Genomic DNA, 25,228 nt, shown 5'->3' on the forward strand with positions numbered 1-25,228 from the left:
GCCAAATCTATCTGTCTACTCCTCGCCTCACTCCTTCAGTCTCCTCTCACTTTACTAACTTACTAACTGACATATCAGCATGTATGTTGCACCACTTCTTAAACGAAATCTCTCTAAAACCAAGCTGATAATATTCCCCCCCACACCCATGCCCCCTTTATGACTTTTCGATCAAAATCAATAATGCAACCATCAATCCCTCCCCTAATGCCAGGGTACTAGGTGTAATCCTAGACATTGACCTGTCCTTTCAGCCCCAAATCCAATCGTTGTCAAAAGTTTGTTGCATTCTTCTCTGTAACATCTCTAAAAAGTACCCCTTTTTAGCGAATGAGAGAAGTGGGCATTGATTAAAGTGCCCACAGCATGGGATTGTGGCGGTCAAAAGAAATAATAAAAAAAAAAAAAAAATGTTGTTACTGCCCCTTTAAATTGACAAATCTGACAAGTATGTAGTTTCTAAGCGGGTAAAACGTGATTATAGGCGTGAAAAACACGTGTATTCCGGAGCGATACACGTGTTGGGGGGCTATATAAGACCCCCGCATCTAAGCTCCAGTCACAGTTGACGCCATAGCATACCTGTCGTGTAAGGTCATGCAGATGCTAGTCAGAAGGGTCCTTGAGAAGGCAGCGTCAGAGGGAGGAGAATAGTGTCTGAAGAAATGCCTGGCGGATTTAGAAGCGGAGCAGGCATTGGAGACGGGAATGGAAGATCTAGCTACACATCCATTGGCTGCTGATGTGGATGGAGTGCAGGTTCCACCGCTGCTTGTAAATCATCCAGCTACTCACCACATTCAAGCCCGCAGGCAACAGCGAAACCACCCGCAGGAGCGTCCTGCTACATCAGCTGCTTCTCGTGAAGAAGAGGAGTCCCGCCCACGTGATGATGATGATGCCGATGACGTCACGACGCATCAGCGCAGTGGCCGACGCATTCGTCAGAAGAAGAGGGCGTTCTCCCCGTCCCCTCTCCGTGTCAGAGATGGGCAGGGAAGCGCTCAACCATCCCCACCTCCCAGAAGAAATGTCTCTTTTTCTTCACAGGTACCAACGTCATCTGTTGTCATGCAGGCATGCACAGCTGGACATGGTTTTGGCTCCTCTGCTACCAGAGTCTCCTACAAGAATGGCTGCTTTGAGTACAGAAGCTCAGAGCAGCAATCTATTGGAATAATCAGTCTCCTATGGGAACCATTCCAGCTGGTGAGTCAGCACAACAGCAGTTATTCACACAGTTACTTAATTCTTTATCTAGATTTATGGCTTCTTTAGGTAATACACAAATGTCTGTACCTGTCTCATCACCTGCTAATGTTTGCTCTACCAATACTTCAATGCCTTTTGCTTCTGTTAATGCGACTACTGTTGACAATGCACAGGAATCTGCTGTTATGTCTCATGTATTATCTCCGGTGCCTGAAACTTGTTTTAAAGAGGCATTACCATGTGAGATATCACCGTTTTTCATTTAGCATCACATACAAAAGAGAAAATATGGAAAGGTGAGTTTATTGACCTATTAACGTTACTTCCCAGTTCCAAATATTTATTTATTAAAAATGATAAAAGAAATGATGATGAGGATAGGCGTCGTACAGCCCCAAGGTCTTTTCATAATTGGTTACAAGCTTTTTGTATTTTTTCGGTTATGATAGGCGAAAAATTCCCTAAAAAATGTAGTGGTTTATTTCAACATCTTGAACATATTCTTGAAAGGTATAAAAATCTTGGCGGTTTTGGTTGGTACAACTATGATGAATCATTCCATCAAAAAATGGCTGTTTACCCTACTCTCAAATGGAGGATGAAAGATGTTGGTTTATGGTTAAACCTCATCCTTCCCCAAAAACAAGTTGTTGCGAGACAACCCCTCGTGAATCAAACTCCTCGGTATATAAAAAGGGTATATGTTACGCTTATAACGAGTCCCAGTGCAAATGGTCAACATCATGCCGTTATAAGCATGAATGTTCATTTTGTTTTGGGACTCACCCTTCATCAAAATGTTTTAAAAGGACCTATTCCCATGCTAAATCCTGTGACAATTCTAAAAGCTCGCACACCAGTGAAGCTGGAAAAAATGTACCCGTGTCTACTTCTCTATCCAGACAAGGAGAAAGCAGGAATTTTATTTGAAGGCTTTTCTTTCGGTTTTAAGCTTCCAGTTTTTTCTGGATCCGGGTGCAATATGGTGGATAATCTTAAATCAGTTTTTATTCATAGTCAGGTGGTTAAACAAAAGTTGATTAAAGAAATCGCTGCTGGCCGAGTGGCTGGTCCTTTTGTATCTCCTCCTTTCAAAAATTTTCACATATCTCCGTTAGGTTTAGTACCAAAAAAGGAACCTAATTCTTATCGACTTGTTCATCATCTTTCTTTCAGAAAAGGAAGTTCACTGAATGATGAGATCGACAATTCTTTATCTTCTGTAACATATGCCAGTTTTGATGATGCTATAAATCTGATAAGGAAATTTGGTGTCAGAGCATTATTGGCTAAATCAGATATTAAATCTGCTTTCAGATTATTGCCTATTGCACCCAAATCGTTTAATTCTTTGGGTTTTTGTTTTGAAGGTTATTTTTTCTATGACATGTGTTTATCAATGGGTTGTTCTTAATCATGTCAGTATTTTGAAACTTTTACTACCTTTTTACAGTGGGTTCTATTGCATTAATCCGGCTGTGAAGGAATAATCCATTATTTGGATGATTTCCTTGTTATAGGACCTTCTGATTCACCATTATGTGCCTTATTGTTGCAATTATTCTTAACCATTGCTCAAAATTTTGGCATTCCTATTGCATATGAAAAAACTGTTCTTCCTGCTCTGGTTATCGAATTCGTGGGTATCAGCATTGATACCACCTTATTTCAGTTTCAACTCCCTTTATTAAAGATTACTCGGATTCAAGCGTTAATATGCCTCTTTTTGCGTAGAAAAAAGGTTCTACTAAAAGAACTTCAGTCTTTTTTGGGATTGTTAGCCTTTGCTTCTCGAATTATGCCGGTTGGCAGAATTTTTTCCAGAAGACTGTCTATGGCGATGTCTGGGTTTAAATCTCCTTTTTCGCATATTCGCCTTACTTCGGATCTCAAAGATGATCTTTTAGTATGGTCACAATTCCTTATGGATTATAACAGTCGTATCTTTGTTCAGGAAGAATTGTTTTTTTCAGCTGACATGGAATTGTTTACAAACTCTGCATATTCACTGGGTTTTGCAGCAATATGGCACACTCATTGATGCTGTGGTGCTTGGCCTCCTTTTTGGGTTTCTAGTAAAGCCACAAAAAACATTGTTTTGTTAGAGCTGTTTCCCATAATAGTGGCCTTCAAATTATGGGGTGAATTTTTTGCCAACAAATGGATTTTAGTTCATTCTGACAACAAAGGAGTGCTTTTTTTTGTTAAACTGTCTTTTTTATAAATCCGTGTCTGTCATAAAACTTCTGTGCTATTTTGTATTATTATGCTTAAAACTGAATATTTGGGTTAAAGCAAAGTATGTTCCTGGTAAATGGAATGTGGTAGCTGATGCATTATCTTGTTTCCAGATGGCTCGTTTCAGGCAGCTTTTTCCCGAAGCGGACCTAGATGGTTACACGTGCCCGAGTCATCTATGGGATTTGATTTAATCTCTGTTTTTTCGGCTATTCAGTATTCTATTGCTCCTAGAACATGGACCAAATATTTGGTTGCATGGAAAAGATGGCTATTGTTTAATGATGAATTGGGTTTCTCCGGTTTTTCACCTACAGAGCAAACAGTATTAGCATTTCTTTGTTCACTCATGCAAAACAATTTTTCTTATAATCATGTTAATAAGAGCTTGGTTGGAGTTTCTTTCTTAAAACTGCATAACTGCATAACTTGCCAGTTTGTACTAGTTTTTTTTTCCGTACATTAAGCGCTTAAAGGTTATAGGAGAAAAACGTTTACACCGGATATGCTTGGCCCATTTCTATGGATCTCTTATGAAACATTTGTTTAACAACTCAGAAGGTGTGCTGTTCAGAATACGAAGCCTTGTTACTTCATTCAGCTTTTGTTCTAATTTTCTTTGCAGCACTTCATATCTCTGAGATGGTCCCGGCTAATAAAAAAGGTAATTCAGGTTTACTTTTTGATGAGGTGTTAATTTCACAAGGTAAGGTACATGTTTTTATCAGCCGATCTAAGACAGACGTTAATGGTAAAGGGCATTGGCTCACTTTACATGCTTGTGGCAACTCCATTATTTGCTCTTATGAAATACTTTCTACATATCTTTCTGTTCGGCCTTCATGTTCGGGTAATTTTTAGGTCCATTTAGATCATTCCCCATGTACTAAATTTCAATTTTCAGCTTTGTTACGGCATTGTTTATCTCATTTAGGCCTTTTCTCAACTTAAATTTTCTTCACACTCATTTTGCATTGGAGCCGCCACAGAAGCAGCTAGAATCATTATGTTCGCCCTAATTTATCTCTTTAATTTCATAGGTTCCAAGTCCTACATTTGGATTATTGGACACTCGTTTGTTTATTGGGCTCACAAAAGAGCATGCAAACGCTGTTATACTTCCAACATATTTTTATCTCCTGCTTCTTTTAAAGTTCTTTGGAGGGGCATTTGTGGGCTTCAATGGACTAATCTTTTCTTTCACCTTTCTGCTTTGGCTCAGCTTTGGCCCTCTCCAAATATATTGATAATTAATCTAGGTGGCAATGATGTAGTTAAACAATCGACGTTGGATTTGATTTTTATGATAAAACAAGATTTGCATCGCATACAACTTTCCTTTCCTGGTACTCGAGTGATTTTTTCTGAGATGGTTCCGCGTCTTGTTTGGTTATCTTCTTCAGAGACAAAACCTTTGGAAAAGAATAGGAGGCGTGTGAACCATTCTATTGAAAAATTCATGCCTTTCTTGGATAGCTTCTCTTTCCGACATGTAGATTTGGAAGGAGGTTTTTCGGGCCTCTATAGACAAGACGGAGTTCACTTGTCTGATGTAGGCCTGGATATTTTTAATTTAGGTCTACAAAATATGATAGAAATGGCCTCGGTGGTGGGGTAGGCCGTTTTTTGTTTTATTAACAAAAACCGGCTGGTGGGGGGACATTTGCTGAATGTTTTTTTTTTATGGTACTCGCTCGGGTTCTATAACTGAGCGAGATATTGATAGATGTTTTTTAAAAAAAAAATAAAAAGAATTTGAAATAAATGTTATTTATTGATGAATTTAATAAAGATAAGGATTTATAACATTTATGTTTATATACCAATAAAGGTGCCGTGGCCATTTTATTACCATTTAAGAATTGTGTGTGTGTGTGAATTATTTTCTTTATATAATATTCTTTTGTACAGCCTACATTCCCATGAGAGAAGTGGGCATTGATTAAAGTGCCCACAGCATGGGATTGTGGCGGTCAAAAGAAATATTTAAAAAAAAAAAAAAAAAATTGTTACTGGCCCTTTAAATTGACGAATTTGACAGGCATGTGGATTCTAAGCGGGTAAAACGTGATGCTAGGCGGGAAAAACACGTGTATTCCGGAGCGATACACGTGTTTGGGGGCTATATAAGACCCCCGCATCTAAGCTCCAGTCACAGGTGACCCCATAACGGCTTGGCGAGCTCCCCTTCCCTCCCACCCTGTTGCAGCACCTGTTATGTGGTTTGTCACCCTTGGATCAAGGGGGGACATTTGCTGAATGTTTTTATTTATGGTACTCGCTCAAGTTCTATAACTGAGAGAGATATTGATAGATATTTAAAAAAAAAAATAAAAAGAATTTGAAATAAATGTTATTTATTGATGAATTTAATAAAGATAAGGATTTATAAAGTTTATGTTTATATACCAATAAAGGTGCTGTGTGTGTGAATTATTTTCTTTATATAATATTCTTTTGTACAGCCTACATTCCCATGAAACCACCAAGCTACTCAGTCACTCCCTTGTTATCTCTCGCCTGGACTATTGCAATGCCCTTCTCATACCTCTCCATAGGCAATCCCCTCTTCAGTCTATCATGAATGCTGCTGCAAGACTCATCTACGTTACTATCCACTCAGTGTCTGCCACCCCTCTCTACCAATCCCTACACTGGCTCCCGATCACCCAGCGAATTAAATTCAAAATGCTAACCACAACATACAAAGGCATTCACAACTCTGTTCCGAGCTACATCACCAATCTTGTCTCCAAATATCACCCATATCGCCCTCTCTGCTCTTCTCAAGACCTCCCTTGTCTCCTCCTCCCATGCTCATCTGCAGGATTTCTCCAGAGCCTCTCCCATCCTCTGGAACTCTCTACCTAAATCTGTCCGGTTATCTCCTACCCTAGCTGCTTCAGGCAATCCCTGAAAAAAATTTTTTCAGGGAAGCCTCGCACACCTCCAGCTAATCTTTTACCACTTCCATCAGCTCATTCCCCACAATTACAACCTTTTGTACCACCTGCCCCTCCCTATTAGAATGTAAGCTTATCTGAGCAGGGCCCTTTTAACCCTCTTGTATTTTATTGTATTTTAACTGTATCGTCTCCCTTTTGTATTGTAAAGCGATGCTTAAACTGTTGGTGCTATTTAAATTCTGGATAATAATAATAATACTAATAATAATAATAGAACAAGCTCACTGACAGAGGTGCTTAAAATGGTCAGCTTTTATTTATTTATTTATTTATGTGAAGCCTTTATCTCAAGAGAAAAAAAAAACTGTTTGTTGTATATGATTATAAAGTATTAGCTGGAGTTAGGCTTCAATTTGTTAATGGGTTAAGGCAGTGCTGGAAAATAATGGTGGCCACACAAAATATTGACACTTTGGGCCTAATTTGGAGATTTTCACTTAGGGGTGTACTCACTTTTGTTGCCAGCGGTTTAGACATTAATGGCTGTGTGCTGAGTTATTTTGAGGGGACAGCAAATTTACACTGTTATACAAGCTGTACACTCACTACTTTACATTGTAGCAAAGTGTCATTTCTTCAGTGTTGTCACATGAAAAGATAGAATAAAAGATTCACTTTTGTGAGATACTGTATCACGTCTATGGGTGCCAACGGATTGAGGTGATCGTTTTTAATTGGCTTGTACAGTGGCAAGTCTCCTCATCCGTTCTACGCTGCTTTCGGTTAGGTTTACTACGCTTGTCGTTTGCTGGGCACGTTTAGGTTCCCCGGGTTTGAATTCACGTTGGGTGGCCAATGTGTCTATATTACTCCATACCATCACCACTTGAAACTGAGCAAAATAGGCAGCGGCCTTGGCCGAAAAAGAGCGATGGTAGTCATAGAAATTTGACCCCCCATACTTCTGTCCTAACTCCACCACGGTGTAAAGGTAATGGTCCAGTTCTTCCCTCCTGAGCGGACTCACTGAGCAAACCACATCTCTGTATAAGCTCTGGCCAGGACAAACTCTGGGACAGAAAGCCTATGATCCCTGGTCTTAACCACCACCGAAACATCGCCCCAAGCGTATGACCTATTGAAGGCAACATCATGGGCAGCTATCAAAAGTGATGCTAAGTGATGCTAATATATATATTACATGGGCTTTACAGCTCAGTGAGCATAATTTATTGCCCCATCAAAGAATAATCCAGCAACTTCAGGCACACCTGCCCTTTTCTTTACTGATCTCCACTATGCAGTGGAAATGGAGATACGTTTGTACTCAGGTCATAAATGGCTTCCATATATACAGCACATGACATACGTTGTACTAAACACTAAACACTTGCTTAAAAACAGTTTGCATATATTTCAATACATGTTCAAGCTACTACATACAATACCCAAGCTGATGATGCTGTCTAAAGCTGAAGACCGGTGCTCGTGGCTCGGATGTGCAGTCCCTCAGTGCTGTAGAATTGATCTATGTAAGTTGGCAACTCGGTATACTCAAATGTTATAATTCTTTATTAGCTATACAGGTTACATCCAGTAAAACAATGCTAACGCGTTTCGGCCTCAGTGGCCTTACTCATAGCATATTAAAACACAGAATGATTACAACTTTTATGGGTTCCAGCATTTACTGCCCAACCAATTAAAAAGGTGGGACCCTATAATTAAAACCATTAATGAGATACCAAGTCAGGAGAGGAAAACAGTTATCTAGTGATCAATATGTGCTAAAAAATTCAAATCATATAAGATATAAATATATGTTTATCACTATACCAGCAAAACATTTCAAAAACAAACCCAAGTCCCATCAATGGTTCAAGCCATGTGGTGTTCTGGTATTCAAAGTGAGCTAACTTTGAATACCAGGGCACCACATGGCTTGTATTCATATGCTAGGCGTAAGGCCACTGCAGCCGAAATGCGTTGTTTTACTTTATGTAACCTGTGTAGATAATAAAGAATTATAATGTTTGAGTACACCGAGTTGCCGGTTTACATACATCAATGCTACATGTTCAAGCTGGCCAGCTGAGTCAAAGTAATCCCTCTCTGGCCCTGCTCTATCTTGTAGATTGCCAGCTTTGTATTGCTAAAAAATCATACTCTTAAAGGTAAGGACATATATAGCATATACATTTACGCTGTCCCAAGCAGACTTTAAAGCCAGCGTTTTGCCTTAAAAAAAATTATCCACCAGACAAATGGCAAGCAAATACATTCACCTTCCACACCTGGAGATGAGGCACAAACCAAGATTTAGCGATGCAGGTTCATGATGGGGAAAACCCCCCCCACAATGTTTAAGAGGGTGGACAGCACTAGCAGGTAAAAATAGTTATCTATACAGCTCCTCCATTCATAGAAGCCATTACTACAGCTTCTATTAATGAAAAATTATGTATGGATGGAGAAGGCGGACCTTTCCCTTTTCAATAGATTTTTATTGAAAAAATGCAAGGTACAAAACATGGCATATGAGAACTTTTTGAAATTGCTAAGAAGATAATAGACAGCTATAATGTAGCTGCCGAGAATGTAAAAACATCTAGAAGGCAGGCCTTTCAATCATCTACCCATCCTCCATTCATAGATCAGTTTCATTTATACAAGCTGTATTACTGACTTCTTTGAATGGAGGAGCTGGGTGGAAATGGCAGGCATAGTCCAGCACTCTGGACAACAGTTTTAATAACCCCCACCTCACCAGAAGATTGTGGCGGAAGAGTTGGGGGAGCTTTGGAGGAGGAAAATGAGCTAATGCAGGAGCAGGTGCGTGGTTCAGAGTGCACTGTTTGAATTTTGATCCATGCACCCACTCATGCCTGCCCACATGTCAAATTCTGACATGCGTATGTGTACATGCAGCTGATGAGTCTTGCATCCACTTCTATAGGCTGCCTGTGAGCAGCTCTGAGGTGGATGCAAATGTGACAAAAAAGCAGCTCAGCGTAGAAGACAGGTCTCAGCGCCCATCTGAGGGAGCCTTACGGCTCCATTTACACCTGCACATTTCTGCTCACATACACGGAACATGTAATAAAGTTTTGCGTCACGCATGCAGTGCCAATATTTGTCAATGGGACCCCAAATGTGGCCAGCAAACACACATTTTCATGCAAAGTTCTACACCCAAAAAAGGTGCAGGAGTTTCTTTGAGCTGTTTGTTGTACAGAGGGTAGCTCTTCTCTTTGTGTGTATCTTGAAAACGTGCAATAAAAAGCACAAGAAGACTCAGTCATGCAGTGTGAGTGGAACCTAATGACAAAAGCTAGAGTGTCAACACTCCTTTAGAAGTAGTTAACCCTTTGGGAGTACCTCACCATAAATTACATTTTTGTTGCAGAGGATGTCTAAAACCTGTGTTGTATCTTAAAGTGATACTAAAGTCTTGTTTTTTTTTTTCTTTAAAATAACAAACATGTTATACTTACCTGCTCTGTGTAGTGGTTTTGCACAGAGTATCCCAGATCCTCCCCTTCTTGGGTCCCTCGCCCACTCTCTTGGCCCCTCCCTCCTGTTGAGTGCCCCCACAGCAGGTAGCTTGCTATGGGGGCTCCAGAACCAAGCCACAGCTGTGTGTGTCAATTCAGACACAGAGTCGTGGCTCGGCCCCACCTCCTCTCTCTCCTGATTGTCTAACTGACTTTGACAGCAGTGGGAGCCAATGGTGCTGTGTCTCAGCCAATCAGGAGGGAGAATCCTGGACATCCATATTAAAATATGGCTTGTGTAGCAATTATATATGCTACAGTATATATATATATTTTTTATGTGGTATTTGTTACCCATGAAAGTGGAGCTACCCTTCAAGTACAGAATGTCCAGAAGCCACAGTAACTTTTTTTTCTCTTTTAGGTCGTTACGTCAGACAAGTTTGTGTATATGGAATAGGAGATTTAGAGTGGCTCTTCAGCTCAACAAGTCTATTTGCCAACAAGTTTGAATTGACAAGTTATCCACCCACATTGGAGTGCCTAGACGTGAGATTACGGCGCAGGGCTTTGGAGGAAAGAGAAACCAAAATACAACAACACTGGATCTTTTAAACACTATGATTAAAAGCACAAAAGAACATAACATAAAGACTATCACTGTGAAAAGTATCAAACACGTCTATTTAATAAAGCTGTGTAAACAATATTTCAATGTAAAAATAGATAAATAATTTAATGAATAATTTACATTTTTGTTTCTTAAAAAAAAAAAAAACTAATTTACCAAATAGTATAATCAAATATTTATAACACATCAAAGCAACTGAAAACAAATGGAAATGATTACTTTAGGCAAACAGTTAAATAAACAGATGAACTACATATAAGAAAGCTGTTTTATCTGCTAAAGGATTTGTATTCTTGTCTACCAGTCTTGAGCTTTACACACCCACCTCATACAGCCAAGCCTTGTCTGGCTGGGCAGGAGACCTAATTTTTCTTTGCAACGCTTAACCACTTCAATACCAGGCACTTTTACTCCCCTTCCTGCCCAGGCCAATAAACAATAAAAATAAACATAAATTTTTCTTAGTTTCTTTTATACATTTTGCAAATATGTAACTTTTCTTCGTAAATTTTGACTAAAATTTATACTGCTACATTTCTTTGGTAAAAATAACCCCAATTAGTGTACATTAGTCTGTGTGAAAGGTATAGAGTCTGCAAGCTATGCTGTATATCATTGAAAATTGATAAATCCTGATGTACTGACGGCCTCTTTTCTTGTAGCCCTAAAATGCCAGGACTGTACAAATACCCCCCAAATGACCCCTTTTTGGAAAGCAGACAGTCCAAAGTATTTAGTAAGTAACCACCTCCCACCCGGCCACTGCACTTATACGGCCAGGTGGGCACTTCCTCCTTCTGAGTGGATATTCAGGAATGTCCTTCAGAAGGAGAGGGATCGCGAGTGTGTGCCTGCACAGCGGCGCGATCCTGATGGATAGAGCGCATCTCAGATCGGCAGGAGGGCTCTGTGACTGGCCCTCCTGATCACATGATGGCTGTGTCCAATCACAGCCATCATGTGACGTAAATAGAGAGCTTGTTGCTAGCCGATCAGCTCTCTTCTCCTCACAAAATTTTTGTCAGTAAGGAGAGGGAGAGCAGATCGCTGCAGCCGGCCAGTGATCAGCAAATATGAGCTGTTTTACACAGTGGTCACCAGCCCAGTGTCCCCAAAATAGTGTCCCCACAAGTGTCACCACACACATGTCCCCACAAAGTAAAAACAGCCATCCCCCACATATGTCCCAGTAAAATCATATGTCCCAATGATCATCTGCCAGGCATGTACTGGCCATCGGGACTACCGGGAGTTTCCCGGTGGGCCGATGGCTCAGTGGGCCGGTTTCAGCGACCGCCTAATTTGCCTGTTGTATTGGAGGTCCACGGCGATCTACCCGTCAATCTCCGACAGCTGGTGCCTGATGGGTAGATTGAGATACATGCAGAGTAGCGTAGGAAGTGTGTGTAATAAGTTATCTCTCCACTGCTCCCTGGCAGCCCCTCCTCTCTTCTCGTCCATCCCCATTTGCTTGTGACATCTGGGATAGACGAGAAGAGAGGAGGGGCCGCCGGGGAGCAGCGTGACATGAGAGAGAACATATTACAGATGCTTCCTGCGCTACTCTGCATGCTAGCTGGTAAACGCTGTGCCCTGATGGTCCCCAATGTGCCCTGATGTGCCCCAATGTGCTCCAATATGCCCTGATGTACCCCAATGTGCCCTGATGTGCTCCAATGTGCTCCAATATGCCCTGATGCGCCCCAATGTGCTCCAATATGCCCTGATGTGCCCCAATGTGCTTTAATGTGCCCCAATGTGCTTTAATGTGCCCCAATCTGCCCTGGTGTGCTCCAATATGCCCTGATGTGCTATGTGCCCCAATGTGCCCTGATGTGCTATGTGCCCTGCTGTGCTTTAATGTGCCCTAATGTGCCCCAATATGCCATGATGTGCTATGTGCCCTGATGTGCTTTAATGTGCCCCAGAATGCCCTGATGTGCCCCAATATGTCCTGATGTGCTATGTGCCCAGATGTTCTATGTGCCCTGATGTGCCCCGTGCCCTGATGTGCTATGTGCCCCGTGCCCTGATGTGCCCTGTGTCCTGATGTGCCCCGTGTCCTGATTTGTCATGTGCCCCAATGTGCTATGTGCCCTGCTGTGCCCTGATGTCCCGTGCTGTGATGTCCTGTTCCCTGATGTGCTGTGCCTCAATGTCATGTGCCCTGCTGTGCCCTGTACCCTGATGTGCTGTTCCCTGTATCCTGTACCCTGATGTGCTGTGCCCTGATATGCCCTGTACACTGATGAGCTGGGCTCTGTACCCTGATGTGCTGTGCCCTGATGTGCCCTGTGTCCTTATGTGCTGTGCCCTAATGTGCTGTGCTCTGTTCCCTGATGTGCCATGCTCTGTGCCCTGATGTGCTTTAATGTGCCCCAAAATGCCTTGATGTTCCCCAATATGTCCTGATGTGCTATGTGCCCCGATGTGCTATGTGCCCTGATGTTCCCTGATGTGCACCGTGCTCTGATGTGCTATGTGCCCCATGCCCTGATGTGACCCGTGTCTTGATGTGCCCCGTGTCCTGATGTGTCATGTGCCCCGATGTGCTATGTGCCCCATGGCCTGATGTGCTATGTGCCCTGATGTGCCTTGTGCCCTGATGTCCTGTGCCCCTGTGTGCTGTGCCTCAATATCATATGCCCTGCTGTGCCCTGTACCCTGATGTGCTGTGCTCTGATGTGCCCTGTACGCTAATGTGCTGGGCTCTGTACCCTGATGTGCTGTGCCCTGATGTGCCCTGTGCCCTGATGTGCTGTGCCCTGTACCCTGATGTGCTGTGCCCTGATGTGCCCTGTATGCTGATGTGCTGGGCTCTGTACCCTGATGTGCCCTGTGCCCTGATGTGCCGTGCACTGATGTGCTGTGCCCTTATGTGCTGGGCTCTGTACCGTGCCCTGAAGTGCTGGGCTCTGTACCATGCCCTGATGTACACTGTACCCTGATGTGTTGTGCCTTGGGCCGGTCTGGAGGAAGTCCAGGGCCACATTTTTCTCCCAGTCCAGCCCTGTCATCTGCACACATATGTCCGTGATCTTTAATGTGCCCCAATCTGCCCTGGTGTGCCCCAATATTCCCTGATGTGCTATGTGCCCTGATGTTCCCCAATGTGCCCTGATGTGCTATGAGCCCTGCTGTGCTTTAATGTGCCCTATTGTGCCCCAATATGCCCTGATGTGCTATGTGCCCTGATGTGTCCCAATGTGCCCTGATGTGCTTTAATTTGCCCCAAAATGCCCTGATGTGCCCCAATATGTCCTGATGTGCTATGTGCCCCTATGTTCTATGTGCCCTGATGTGCCTCGTGCCCTGATGTGCTATGTGCCCCGTGCCCTGATGTGCTCTGTGTCCTGATGTGCCCCGTGTCCTGATTTGTCATGTGCCCCGATGTGCTATATGCCCTGATGTGCCCTGAAGTCCCGTGCCGTGATGTCCTGTGCCCTGATGTGCTGTGCCTCAATGTCATGTGCCCTTCTGTGCCCTGTACCCTGATGTGCTGTGCCCTGTACCCTGTACCCTGATGTGCTGTGCCCTGATGTGCCCTGTACGCTGATGTGCTGGGCTCTGTACCCTGATGTGCTGTGCCCTGATGTGTCCTGTGTCCTGATGTGCTGTGCCCTGATGTGCTGTGCTCTGTTCCCTGATGTGCTATGCTCTGTGCCCTGATGTGCTTTAATGTGCCCCAAAATGCTCTGATGTGCCCCAATATGTCCTGATGTGCTATGTGCCCCAATGTGCTATGTGCCCTGATGTGCCCCGTGCCCTGATGTGCTATGTGCCCCATGCCCTGATGTCTTGATGTGCCCCGTGTCCTGATGTGCCATGTGCCCCGATGTGCTATGTGCCCCATGGCCTGATGTGCTATGTGCCCTGATGTGCCTTGTGCCCTGATGTCCCATGCCCTGATGTCCTGTGCCCCTGTGTGCTGTGCCTCAATATCATATGCCCTGCTGTGCCCTGTACCCTGATGTGCTGTGCCCTGTACCCTGATGTGCTGTGCCCCGATGTACCCTGTATGCTGATGTGCTGGGCTCTGTACCCTGATGTGCTGTGCCCTGATGTGCTGTGCCCTGTACCCTGTGCTGTGCCCTGATGTGCCCTGTACGCTGATGTGCTGGGCTCTGTACCCTGATGTGCCCTGTGCCCTGATGTGCTGTGCCCTGATGTGCTGTGCCCTGTGCCCTGATGTGCCGTGCACTGATGTGCTGTGCCCTGATGTGGCGTGCTCTGTGCCCTTATGTGCTGGGCTCTGTACCGTGTCCTGAAGTGCTGGGCTCTGTACCGTGCCCTGATGTACACTGTACCCTGATGTGTTGTGCCTTGGGCCGGTCTGGATGAAGTCCAGGGCCACATTTTTGTCCCAGTCCAGCCCTGTCATCTGCACACATATGTCCGTGATCATCTGCGCACATTAGTACATGATCAGCTGTGTACAACTGTCCGTGATCACACAAACCAATTATTATACACTTATCAGTATTTTTTTTACCAAAGACATGTAGCAGAATACATTTTGGCTTAAATTTATGACAAAATTAGATTTTATTGGATTTCTTTAACCACTTGCCGACCAACCGCCGTCATTATACCGGCAGGTCGTCACGATCCCGCAAACTGTTGTACCCGTACATCGGTCCCTTTAAGCGGGATAGCAGGTACGCGCACGTGCCAGCTACACAGCTAGGGTGCCGATGCTCGTGACCAGCAGTTGCGATGACCGCCGGCCATGAGCAATCAAGGGCACGAGAGGCAGAACAGGGACGTGTGTGTGTCAACACACACATCCCAGTTCTGTGAGGAGAGGAGAGAGAGATCGTGAGTTCCTACGAGCTGGGAACCACAATCTCTCATCTCCTATAGTCAGTCCAATCCCCCACCGCTAGAACACACACATAGGGAACACAATTAACCTCTTGATCGCCCCCTAGTGTTAATCCCTTCCCCTGCCAGTGACACAGTAATCTGTGCATTTCTGTAGCACTGATCGCTGTATAAATGCCAATGGTCCCAAAAATGTGTCAAAAGAGTCCAATATGTCCGCCATAATGTTGCAGTCCCGATAAAAATCGCAGATCGCCGCCATTACTAGTAAAAAAAAAAAATTATACTAAAAATGCCATAAATGTATCCCCTATTTTGTAGACGCTATAACTTTTGCACAAACCAATCAATATATGCTTTTTGTTATTTTTATTACTAAAAATATGTAGAAGAATACATATTGGCCTAAACTCAGGAAAAATTTGGCATTTTTTTAAAACAAATTGGGGCTATTTATTACAGCATAAACTGCAAAATATTGTGCTTTTTTCAAAATTGTCGCTCTTTTTTTGTTTATAGAGCAAAAAATAAAAACTGCAGAGATGATTAAATAGCACCAAAAGAAAGCTATATTTTGTGGGATGTCAATTTTGTTTGGGTACAGCGTCACACGACCGCGCAATTGTCAGTTAAAGCAACGCAGTGCCGTATCGCAAAAAATGGTCTGGTCATTGAGCAGCCAATTCTTCCGGGCTGAAGTGGTTAAAATAGAATGTAGAAAATATAGGTTTTTTTCAAAATTTTCGCTATTTTTTTTCGCTTATATCGCAAAAAATAAAAAACTAAGTAGTGAATAAATATCACCAAAATAAAGCTCTATTTGTGTGAAAAAAATGATGAAAATTTCATTTGGGTACAGTGTTGCATGACCGCGAAATTCTCATTGAAAGTGCAAGAGCTCTGAAAGCTGAAAATTGGCCTGGGAAGGAAAGGGGTGAAAGGTCCCAGTATTGAATTAAAACAAAAAATAGGAAAAGTCAGATGCTTACACTCTTATGCCCCGTACACACGATTGGACATTCCGACAACAAAATCCATGGATTTTTTCAGACTGATGTTGGCTCAAACTTGTCTTGCATACACACGGTCACACAAATCTTGTCGGAAATTGCGAACCTCAAGAAAGTGGTGACGTACAACACGTACGACGAGCCGAGAAAAATTAAGTTCAATATCCAGTGCGGCTCTTCTGCTTGATTCCGAGCATGCGTGGAACTTTGTGCGTCGGAATTGTGCACACACGATCAGAATTTACGACAACGGATTTTGTTGTCGGAAAATTTGAGATCCAGATCTCAAATTTTGTGTGACGGAAATTCCGATGGAAAATGTCCGATGGAGCCTACACACGGTCGGAATTTCCGACAACAAGCTCCTACTGACCGTGTGTATGGGGCATTACATTCTACATGCTTAAAAAAAATGAAAATCCATTTACACTGCATAGTACAGTATTTATCTTTTGGTGTTAATTAATTATATCATGAGAGAGAGCTACAGAGCCATACAGGGGAAGAACTGTGTAAAGAGAGAGAGAGAGAGAGAACTACCTGTTAACCAAATCATTTGAGAACATATCCAAGTCTTAGAAAAAGTGCTGCTTGACCTTCCTTTTTGATAAAGAGTCATAATTATAAGCTTGTGGTGAGTGACTTGGTGTGTAACAGGTTGTGGAGTACTGTATAAGATAAGATAAATAATATAGAACACTTTTTTTTTTTTTATTATTTTTTTTTACATAGGATGGTGTGGAACTTTATTGTATCAGGATATTTGGTTTAACCACTTCATCCCCGGACCATTATGCTGCCTAAGGACCAGAGGACTTTTTCCAATTTGGCACTGCGTCGCTTTAACTGCTAATTGCGCGGTCATGCAATGCTGTACCCAAACAAAATTTGCGTCCTTTTCTTCCCACAAATAGAGCTTTCTTTTGATGGTATTTGATCACCTCTGCCATTTTTATTTTTTGCGCTATAAACGGAAAAAGACCGAAAATTTTGAAAAAAAAATGATATTTTTTACTGTTTGTTATAAAAAAAATCCAATAAACTAAATTTTAGTCATACATTTAGGCCAAAATGTATTTGGTAAAAAAAATGTCAATAAGCGTATATTTATTGGTTTGCGCAAAAGTTATAGCGTCTACAAACTAGGGTACATTTTCTGGAATTTACACAGCTTTTAGTTTATGACTGCCTATGTCATTTCTTGAGGTGCTAAAATGGCAGGGCAGTACAAAACCCCCCCAAATGACCCCATTTTGGAAAGTAGACACCCCAAGGAAATTGCTGAGAGGCATGTTGAACCCATTGAATATTTATTTTTTTTGTCCCAAGTGATTGAATAATGACAAAAAAAAAAAATATTTACAAAAAGTTGTCACTAAATGATATATTGCTAACACAGGCCATGGGCCTATGTGGAATTGCACCCCAAAATACATTCAGCTGCTTCTCCTGCGTACGGGGATACCACATGTGTGGGACTTTTTGGGAGCCTAGCCGCGTACGGGGCCCCGAAAACCAATCACTGCCTTCAGGATTTCTAAGGGCATAAATTTTTGATTTCATTCCTCACTACCTATCACAGTTTCGAAGGCCATAAAATGCCCAGATGGCATAAAACCCCCCCAATTGACCCCATTTTGGAAAGTAGACACCCCAAGCTATTTGCTGAAAGGCATGTTGAGTCCATGGAATATTTTATTTTTTGACACAAGTTGCGGGAAAGTGACAATTTTTTTTTTTTTTTTGCACAAAGTTGTCACTAAATGATATATTGCTCACACAGGCCATGGGCATATGTGGAATTGCACCCCAAAATACATTTAGCTGCTTCTACTGAGTATGGGGATACCACATGTGTGGGACTTTTTGGGAGCCTAGCCGCGTATGGGGCCCCGAAAACCAAGCACCACCTTCATGATTTCTAAGGGTGTAAATTTTTGATTTCACTCCTCACTACCTATCACAGTTTTGAAGGCCATAAAATGCCCACATGGCACAAACCCCCCCCCAAATGACCCCATTTTGGAAAGTAGACACCCCAAGCTATTTGCTGTGAGGCATGTTGAGTCCATGGAATATTTTATATTTTGACACAAGTTGCGGGAAAGTAACACATTTTTTTTTTTTGCACAAAGTTGTCACTAAATGATATATTGCTCAAACATGCCATGGTCATATGTGGAATTACACCCCAAACTACATTCTGCTGCTTCTCCTGAGTACGGGGATACCACATGTTTAGGACCTTTTGGGTCCTAGCCGCGTACAGGGCCCTGAAAACCAAGCACCGCCTTCAGGATTTCTAAGGGCATACATTTTTGATTTCACTCCTCACTACCTATCACAGTTTTGAAGACCATAAAATGCCCAGATGGCACAAACCCCCCCAAATGACCCCATTTTGGAAAGTAGACACCCCACGCTATTTGCTGAGAGGCATGTTGAGTCCATGGAATATTTTATTTTTTGACACAAGTTGCGGGAAAGTGACAATTTTTTTTTTTGCACAAAGTTGTCACTAAATGATATATTTCTCACACAGGCCATGGGCATATGTGGAGTTGCACTCCAAAATACATTTAGCTGCTTCTCCTGAGTATGGGAATACCACATGTGTGGGACTTTTGGGGAGCCTAGCCGCATACGGGGCCCCGAAAACCAAGCACCGCCTTCAGGATTTCTAAGGGCGTAAAGTTGTGATTTCACTCCTCACTACCTATCACAGTTTTGAAGGCCATAAAATGCCCACATGGCACAAACCCCCCCCAAATGACCCCATTTTGGAAAGTAGACACCCCAAGCTATTTGCTGAGAGGCATGTTGAGTCCATGGAATATTTTATATTTTGACACAAGTTGCGGGAAAGTGACAATTTTTTTTTTTTTTGCACAAAGTTGTCACTAAATGATATATTGCTCAAACATGCCATGGGCATATGTGGAATTACACCCCAAAATATATTCTGCTGCTTCTCCTGAGTACGGGGATACCAGATGTGTGGGACTTTTTGGGAGCCTAGCTTCATACGGGGCCCCGAAATCCAATCACCGCCTTCAGGATTTCTAAGGGCGTAAATTTTTGATTTCACTCCTCACTACCTATCACAGTTTCGAAGGCCATAAAATGCCAAGATAGCACAAAACTCCCCAAAATGACCCCATTTTGGAAAGTAGACACCCCAACCTATTTGCGCTAAATCCGCGCTTGCTACAGACACAACATCTTTTTGGGGGGGCTCGTTGGGTAGGGGTACTCGGGAGGGCATAAGGAAAATGCCTCTCATGCAGCCGGCCTACTGCATTTGGTTGGGGATGGTGAAGTGGAGCACCGTCTTGATACAGAAGGGCTCTGACGATCTCTTCCTGGAATTTAAGGAAGGATCCAGTCCGTCCTGAAGCTCTGTATAGCACATGAGCGTTCAGCAAAGCCAATTGAAATAAATAAACAGACACTTTTTTGTACCTACGTCTGGCCTTACGGGCAACTAGGTACGGCGCCAACAACTGGTCGTTGAGGTCCACCCCTCCCATATTTTGGTTATATTCGTGGACACAGAGGGGTTTCTCCACAACACCAGTCGCTGTAGTAATTTGGGTCGTCGTGTCTGCATGAAGGGAGGTGAGAACGAAAACATTCTTCTTATCCCTCCACTTCATAGCGAGCAAGTTATTACACTTCAAGCAGGCTCTCTCCCCCAGCCTAAGACTGAAATCTACAAGCCACTGAGGAAAGCCCCGGCGATTAGGTCGCACAGTGCCACATGCTCCAATCTGCTGATCAAACAAGTGACTAAAAAGTGGCACGCTCGTTTAATAATTGTCCACGTACAAGTGGTACCCCTTTCCGAATAAGGGTGACACCAAGTCCCACACTATCTTGCCAGCGCTTCCTATGTAGTCAGGGCAGTTTGTGGGCTCTACGTGACTATCTTTGCCCTCGTAAACCATAAAACTACATGTATAGCCTGTGGCCCTGTCACAGAGCTTATACATCTTGACTACATATCTGGCACGCTTGCTGGGAAGGAACTGTTTGAATGACAAGCGGCCAGAAAATTTAATCAGGGACTCATCAATGCAGACAACTTGATGGGGAGTAAACAAGTCTGCAAAACGTTGGTTGAAGTGGTTTACGAGGGGCCGAATTTTGTAGAGCCGATCGTATCCAGGGTCTCCACGAGGACGACAGAGTTCATTGTCGTTGAAGTGCATGAACCGCAAAATCTGCTCGTATCGTGCCCTGGCCATGGAAGCAGAGAACACGGGCGCATGGTAAATTGGGTCAGTGGACCAATATGACCGCAACTTACTCTTTTTATTCAAGCCCATGTTGAGGGAAAGGCCCAGAAAGATCTTAAATTCGGAGACCGTAATTGGTCTCCAATCTCTGGCAAGGGAGGACTGGGGATTAGCGGCGATGTGTTGACCAGCGTATAAATTGCTTTGGTCCACAATAGATCTATAGAGATCTTCGGTGAAAAACAGTGAATAAAAATCCAGTGGCGTAAAATCAACTGTTTCCACCTGAATTCCAGGTTGGCCAGTGAATGGGGGAAGTACGGGTGCTGCAGAAGTGGTGGGTTCCCAATTCGGATTGGCGAATGCAGCAGGAAGGGCACTATGGGCACGATGGGCCTGTCTTTGTCTTCTTGGTGGCAGCGGGACACTACTTGTGCTTGCCACCTCGCCAGCTTGAACTGCACTTATGGGACTCGCCACATCACCAAGTGTTACTGCAGTGCTGGATGTACGACCAGGGTGTACTAGGCCGCTGGTGCTTGCCAGTTCACCAGAAGGAATAGCGGCACTAGTACTTCTCTGCTCCATACGAGAGCCCTGCGGTTCTTGCACTTCAAGGACAGAAGAAGATTGGGGTCTGGTACGCCTGACCTTAGCAGGGACCACAACTCCGTCGTCAGAGCTATCTGTCATGGAGCCGCTGTCCTCTACAGGATCGTATTCTGAGCCTGAATCTGACAGATGAGTGACTTCCTCTTCACTATCTGTCATGCTCAGAAACGTGTAGGCCTCTTCACTAGTGTACCTTCGATTTGCCATTTTGGGCTCTAAATTTAGGGGTACACTAGTGAGACTCACAGGCAAAAATGCTCCTGACTGTCAGCGACTGTATCAAAACACTACCAAAAAACTGTTAGCGATCGCAGGGATCAGGCCTGACTCTGCGAACGCTGCAGTTATGTGTGCTTAGTGTTTTGTAAGTGTCAGTGATCGATCGATACTGCACTTGGGTGGGCTGGGCTGGGCCGAGGGGCAAAACGCAGGTGCTAGCAGGTATCTGGGCTGATCCCGCTAACACTGTGTTTATGGGAACCCTAAACTGCTGGGGAGTATAGATCTGATCGGATCAGATATCGATCCGCTCAGATACTATAGCACTAAGGGAGGTGTATGCTGCGTGCGTGGGTGTTAGCGGTACTGGCACTAACCTGACGCTGCCTGGGGCGATGCAGACCTTATCTGACCCTAAAAACTTAACTTATATCACCGCCGGGCAATTAGGGGGTTAAACCTGTATAAGGCAATAAACGGCGGGTGCCCTAAAACTATAATAAACTATAATAAACAAACCAACTAACCAGCGTCACCCGTAACAATTATACGGTGACCGCTGGTGAAAGGGTTAACTGGGGGCAATCAGGGGGTTAAAACCTTTATTAGGTAGTATATGGGGGTCCCTGTCGCTATAAAACACTGACAGCGAACCTATATACTTACCTCGCTAACTAGCGTCACCTGTGTCACTAATACAGCGATCAGAAAAACGACCGCTTAGCGACACTGGTGACGGGGGGTGATCAAGGGGTTAACCTTTATTAGGGGGTGTTAGGGGGGTACCCTGGACCTAAAGGGGGGTACTCTAGACCTAAAGGGGGCTAACCTAACTGCCCTAACACTTATAACTGTCACAAACTGACACCAATGCAAAAAAAAAAAAAACTGCTATTGGTGTCAGTGTGACAGGGGGTACAGGGGGGTGATCGGAGGGTGAAGGGGGGTGAAAAGTGTGCCTGGCGTGTTCTACTGACAGTGTAGTGTTGGTGCACTTACTTGGATGTCTTCTCTCCTCGGTGCCGGATCAAAAAGACCGCTCGAGGAGGGATGACATCACTTCCTGTGCCTCTGTTTACATTACAGAGACACAGGAAGGATTTTCATTCGCCGAGAGCGATCGGGAGGGGGTGGCCACGAATGGATGGCCTCCCCCTCACCTCTAATCGCCCGGGAAGAGATGGCGACCGCCTCTGGCACCGGGGGGGGTCCGATCGGACCCCCCGCCCGCGGAAGGCAGATCACGTGTATGTACGTGATTCTGCCTGTCCGTGCCACCTTGCCGACGTACATCGGCGTGAGGCGGTCGTCAAGTGGTTAATACATTATAATATTACATATGGACTGGAACACATTTTTTATATGAGTGTAAGCACCTGAATTTTCTTATTATTTGTTTTGCATAAAGTGGTGATACACTGGAAAGGGGCAGCTACCCCTTTTTTATTAAGGGACGTTGCACCGGATTTTGACTTATTCAAAGGAGCAGGTGCCCACTATTATGCCCCGTACACACGGTCGGACTTTGTTCGGACATTCCGACAACAAAATCCTAGGATTTTTTCCGACGGATGTTGGCTCAAACTTGTTTTGCGTCCACACGGTCACACAAAGTTGTCGGAATTTCCAATCGCCAAGAACGCGGTGACGTCAAGCACGTACAACGAGACTAGAAAAGGCCAGTTCAGAACCAAGCGCGGCACCCTTTGGGCTCCTTTTGCTAATCTCGTGTTAGTAAAAGTTTGGTGAGAGACAATTCGCGCTTTTTCAGACTCGTGGCTTTCAGATCGTTTTCTGCCGTTCAGTTTGTGCTTGTGGGTTTGTAAACTTGCGTGACTTTAATTAGTCATTGTATTCTTGTTCGTTCGTTACTGTTTTTCAGGTCGCTCTTCACAGGCCTTGCTGTTCTTCAGTGCGTTCTGTTACTTCGTTCTGAGCAGCCGACCGTTTTCTAGCCATGTTGCGTATGCATACTCCTCGTAGAGTTCGTGCTGTGCGGGGGCTTGGTGTTGGGGTCCTGACCTTGACACAAGTCCAGTCCATGAACAGGGTGGGGAGGAGTTCATGGACCAAGAATTGGTTGCTTCAGCATGACCAGTTCTGTCACATGCCTTTGCTCTGTGAGATCCGTGAGAATAATCCTGATGATTTCAGGAACTTTCTCAGGATGATGGACCCCGTGTTTCACCGTCTGTTGGCTTCGCTCACCCTATATATTAGCAGGCAGGATACCTGCATGAGGCAAGCCATCACTCCGGAGCAGAGGCTGGTCGCTACCCTGCGGTATTTGGCGACAGGGAGAAGCCTGCAGGACTTGAAGTTCTCGATAGGCATCTCCCCCCAGGCTCTGGGGATCATTATCCCCGAGACCTGTTCTGCCATCATCCAGGTCCTGCAAAAGGAGTATATGAAGGTAAGATTTTTATCCTTTAATCTCACTTTTTTTGTATTTAATGTTTGATAATATATTGTATTTCTTTCCTCATTCCCTAATGACCATGATTGGAATCTGCTGTGAATGTCCCCTTTGTTCTCATGCATGCAGGATTTTTATGTAATTATTTTTTTAGGTCCTTCATACAGATTGGCCTTCAATAACCTCCCCAGCATGGTCTCTGGCCCATATTCACCTCATGTAGTCACTTAACAATGTATTTTATCAGCTCCATAGTAGTGCTTTACCCCAAACACCCCCTAAAATGTTTAGAAATGTTATTTTATCTTTAAATTCAGGCAGAGTGGCAGAGGCTTTTTTTTTGTGGTGTCCCCAAATCATTTTTAGTAACCCTCCCTCCCCCCAACTGGTAAGTCAGCTGATACCAATTCTCTCTCTATCCTCAATCATCTATCTGCTGACTTTGCCAAACCCATACACACTATACCCATCTGTTTTTTGCTCTGATTTATGGATGAATTACCCAAAGCATGTAGTGCAAGGGCCTGCCTGTATACTTTCAAATGGTACTGTTTAAAGTTTTTGTATCCTATTATTATCTTGACAGGTAATAGCATAATGTCCAAATGTCCTCAAATGTGTACAATGTGTATTTATATCTTTGTATTATGACACTTCTTACCTGTCCAGTGGGCTGCCAATAGTGTAACTAAGGAGGGGCTGTTCCAAGTAATACCCTGTATTTAGGCATTCATCTCTCAATGAAGTGAAGAGGGTTACCTGTCCAAGATTTCCACACACCCCATAATGTTAGAAATGGCCCATGAGAGGGGGGGGAGGGGGAATATGATAGGTGTACCTTATACTTTGGCTTTGTTAAATTAATAAATGCTATCTGGAGGTTGCCCCATAATGTTTGTGCCTAATCTGCTTGCCATGTTTCTGAGCAAAAATAGTAATTATTTTTTTTTTCCCTCAACAGTTTCCTTCCACGCCACAGGAATGGCAGACTGTGGCCTCCCACTTTGCCCAGCGGTGGGACTTTCCTAACTGCGGAGGGGCAATTGATGGGAAACACGTCCACATCGTCCCACCACCCAACTCGGGGTCGTACTATTTCAACTATAAGGGGTTCAATAGTATTGTGATGTTGGCGGTGGTGTCGGCTAATTACGACTTCTTGTATGTGGACATGGGGAAGAATGGCCGGATGTCCGATGGTGGAGTCATCGCCCAGACGGAGTTCTACAGGCGTCTCCAGAATGGCAACTTGGACTTGCCAGCTCCAGAGGACAATGTGGAAGGACTCCCATTCGTGTTCGTGGCTGATGAAGCGTTTGCGCTGGGGGACCACCTGATGCGGCCATTCCCGATGAGGACACTCACCCCGGAACAGAGGGTTTTTAATTACCGGCTGGCCAGAGCCCGAAGAGTGGTGGAGAACACATT

At 43.9% G+C, this 25,228-nt stretch overlaps 1 protein-coding gene across 1 annotated transcript in view; it reads left to right on the top strand.

The window, feature by feature from the left end:
- The window catches only part of LOC141144920 (N-acetyllactosaminide beta-1,6-N-acetylglucosaminyl-transferase-like), a 138,088-nt gene extending 126,967 nt beyond the window's left edge, over window positions 1-11,121 (top strand). Inside the window, exon 3 of the mRNA XM_073631040.1 lies at window positions 10,275-11,121. Coding sequence (XP_073487141.1) covers window positions 10,275-10,465 — 191 coding nt within the window. The 3' untranslated portion in view covers window positions 10,466-11,121. The remainder of the gene's footprint in view (window positions 1-10,274) is intronic.
- The last annotated feature ends 14,107 nt before the right edge of the window (window positions 11,122-25,228 follow it).

Source organism: Aquarana catesbeiana, linkage group LG05 (genome assembly GCF_042186555.1).
Source record: "Aquarana catesbeiana isolate 2022-GZ linkage group LG05, ASM4218655v1, whole genome shotgun sequence".
NCBI lineage: Eukaryota > Metazoa > Chordata > Amphibia > Anura > Ranidae > Aquarana > Aquarana catesbeiana.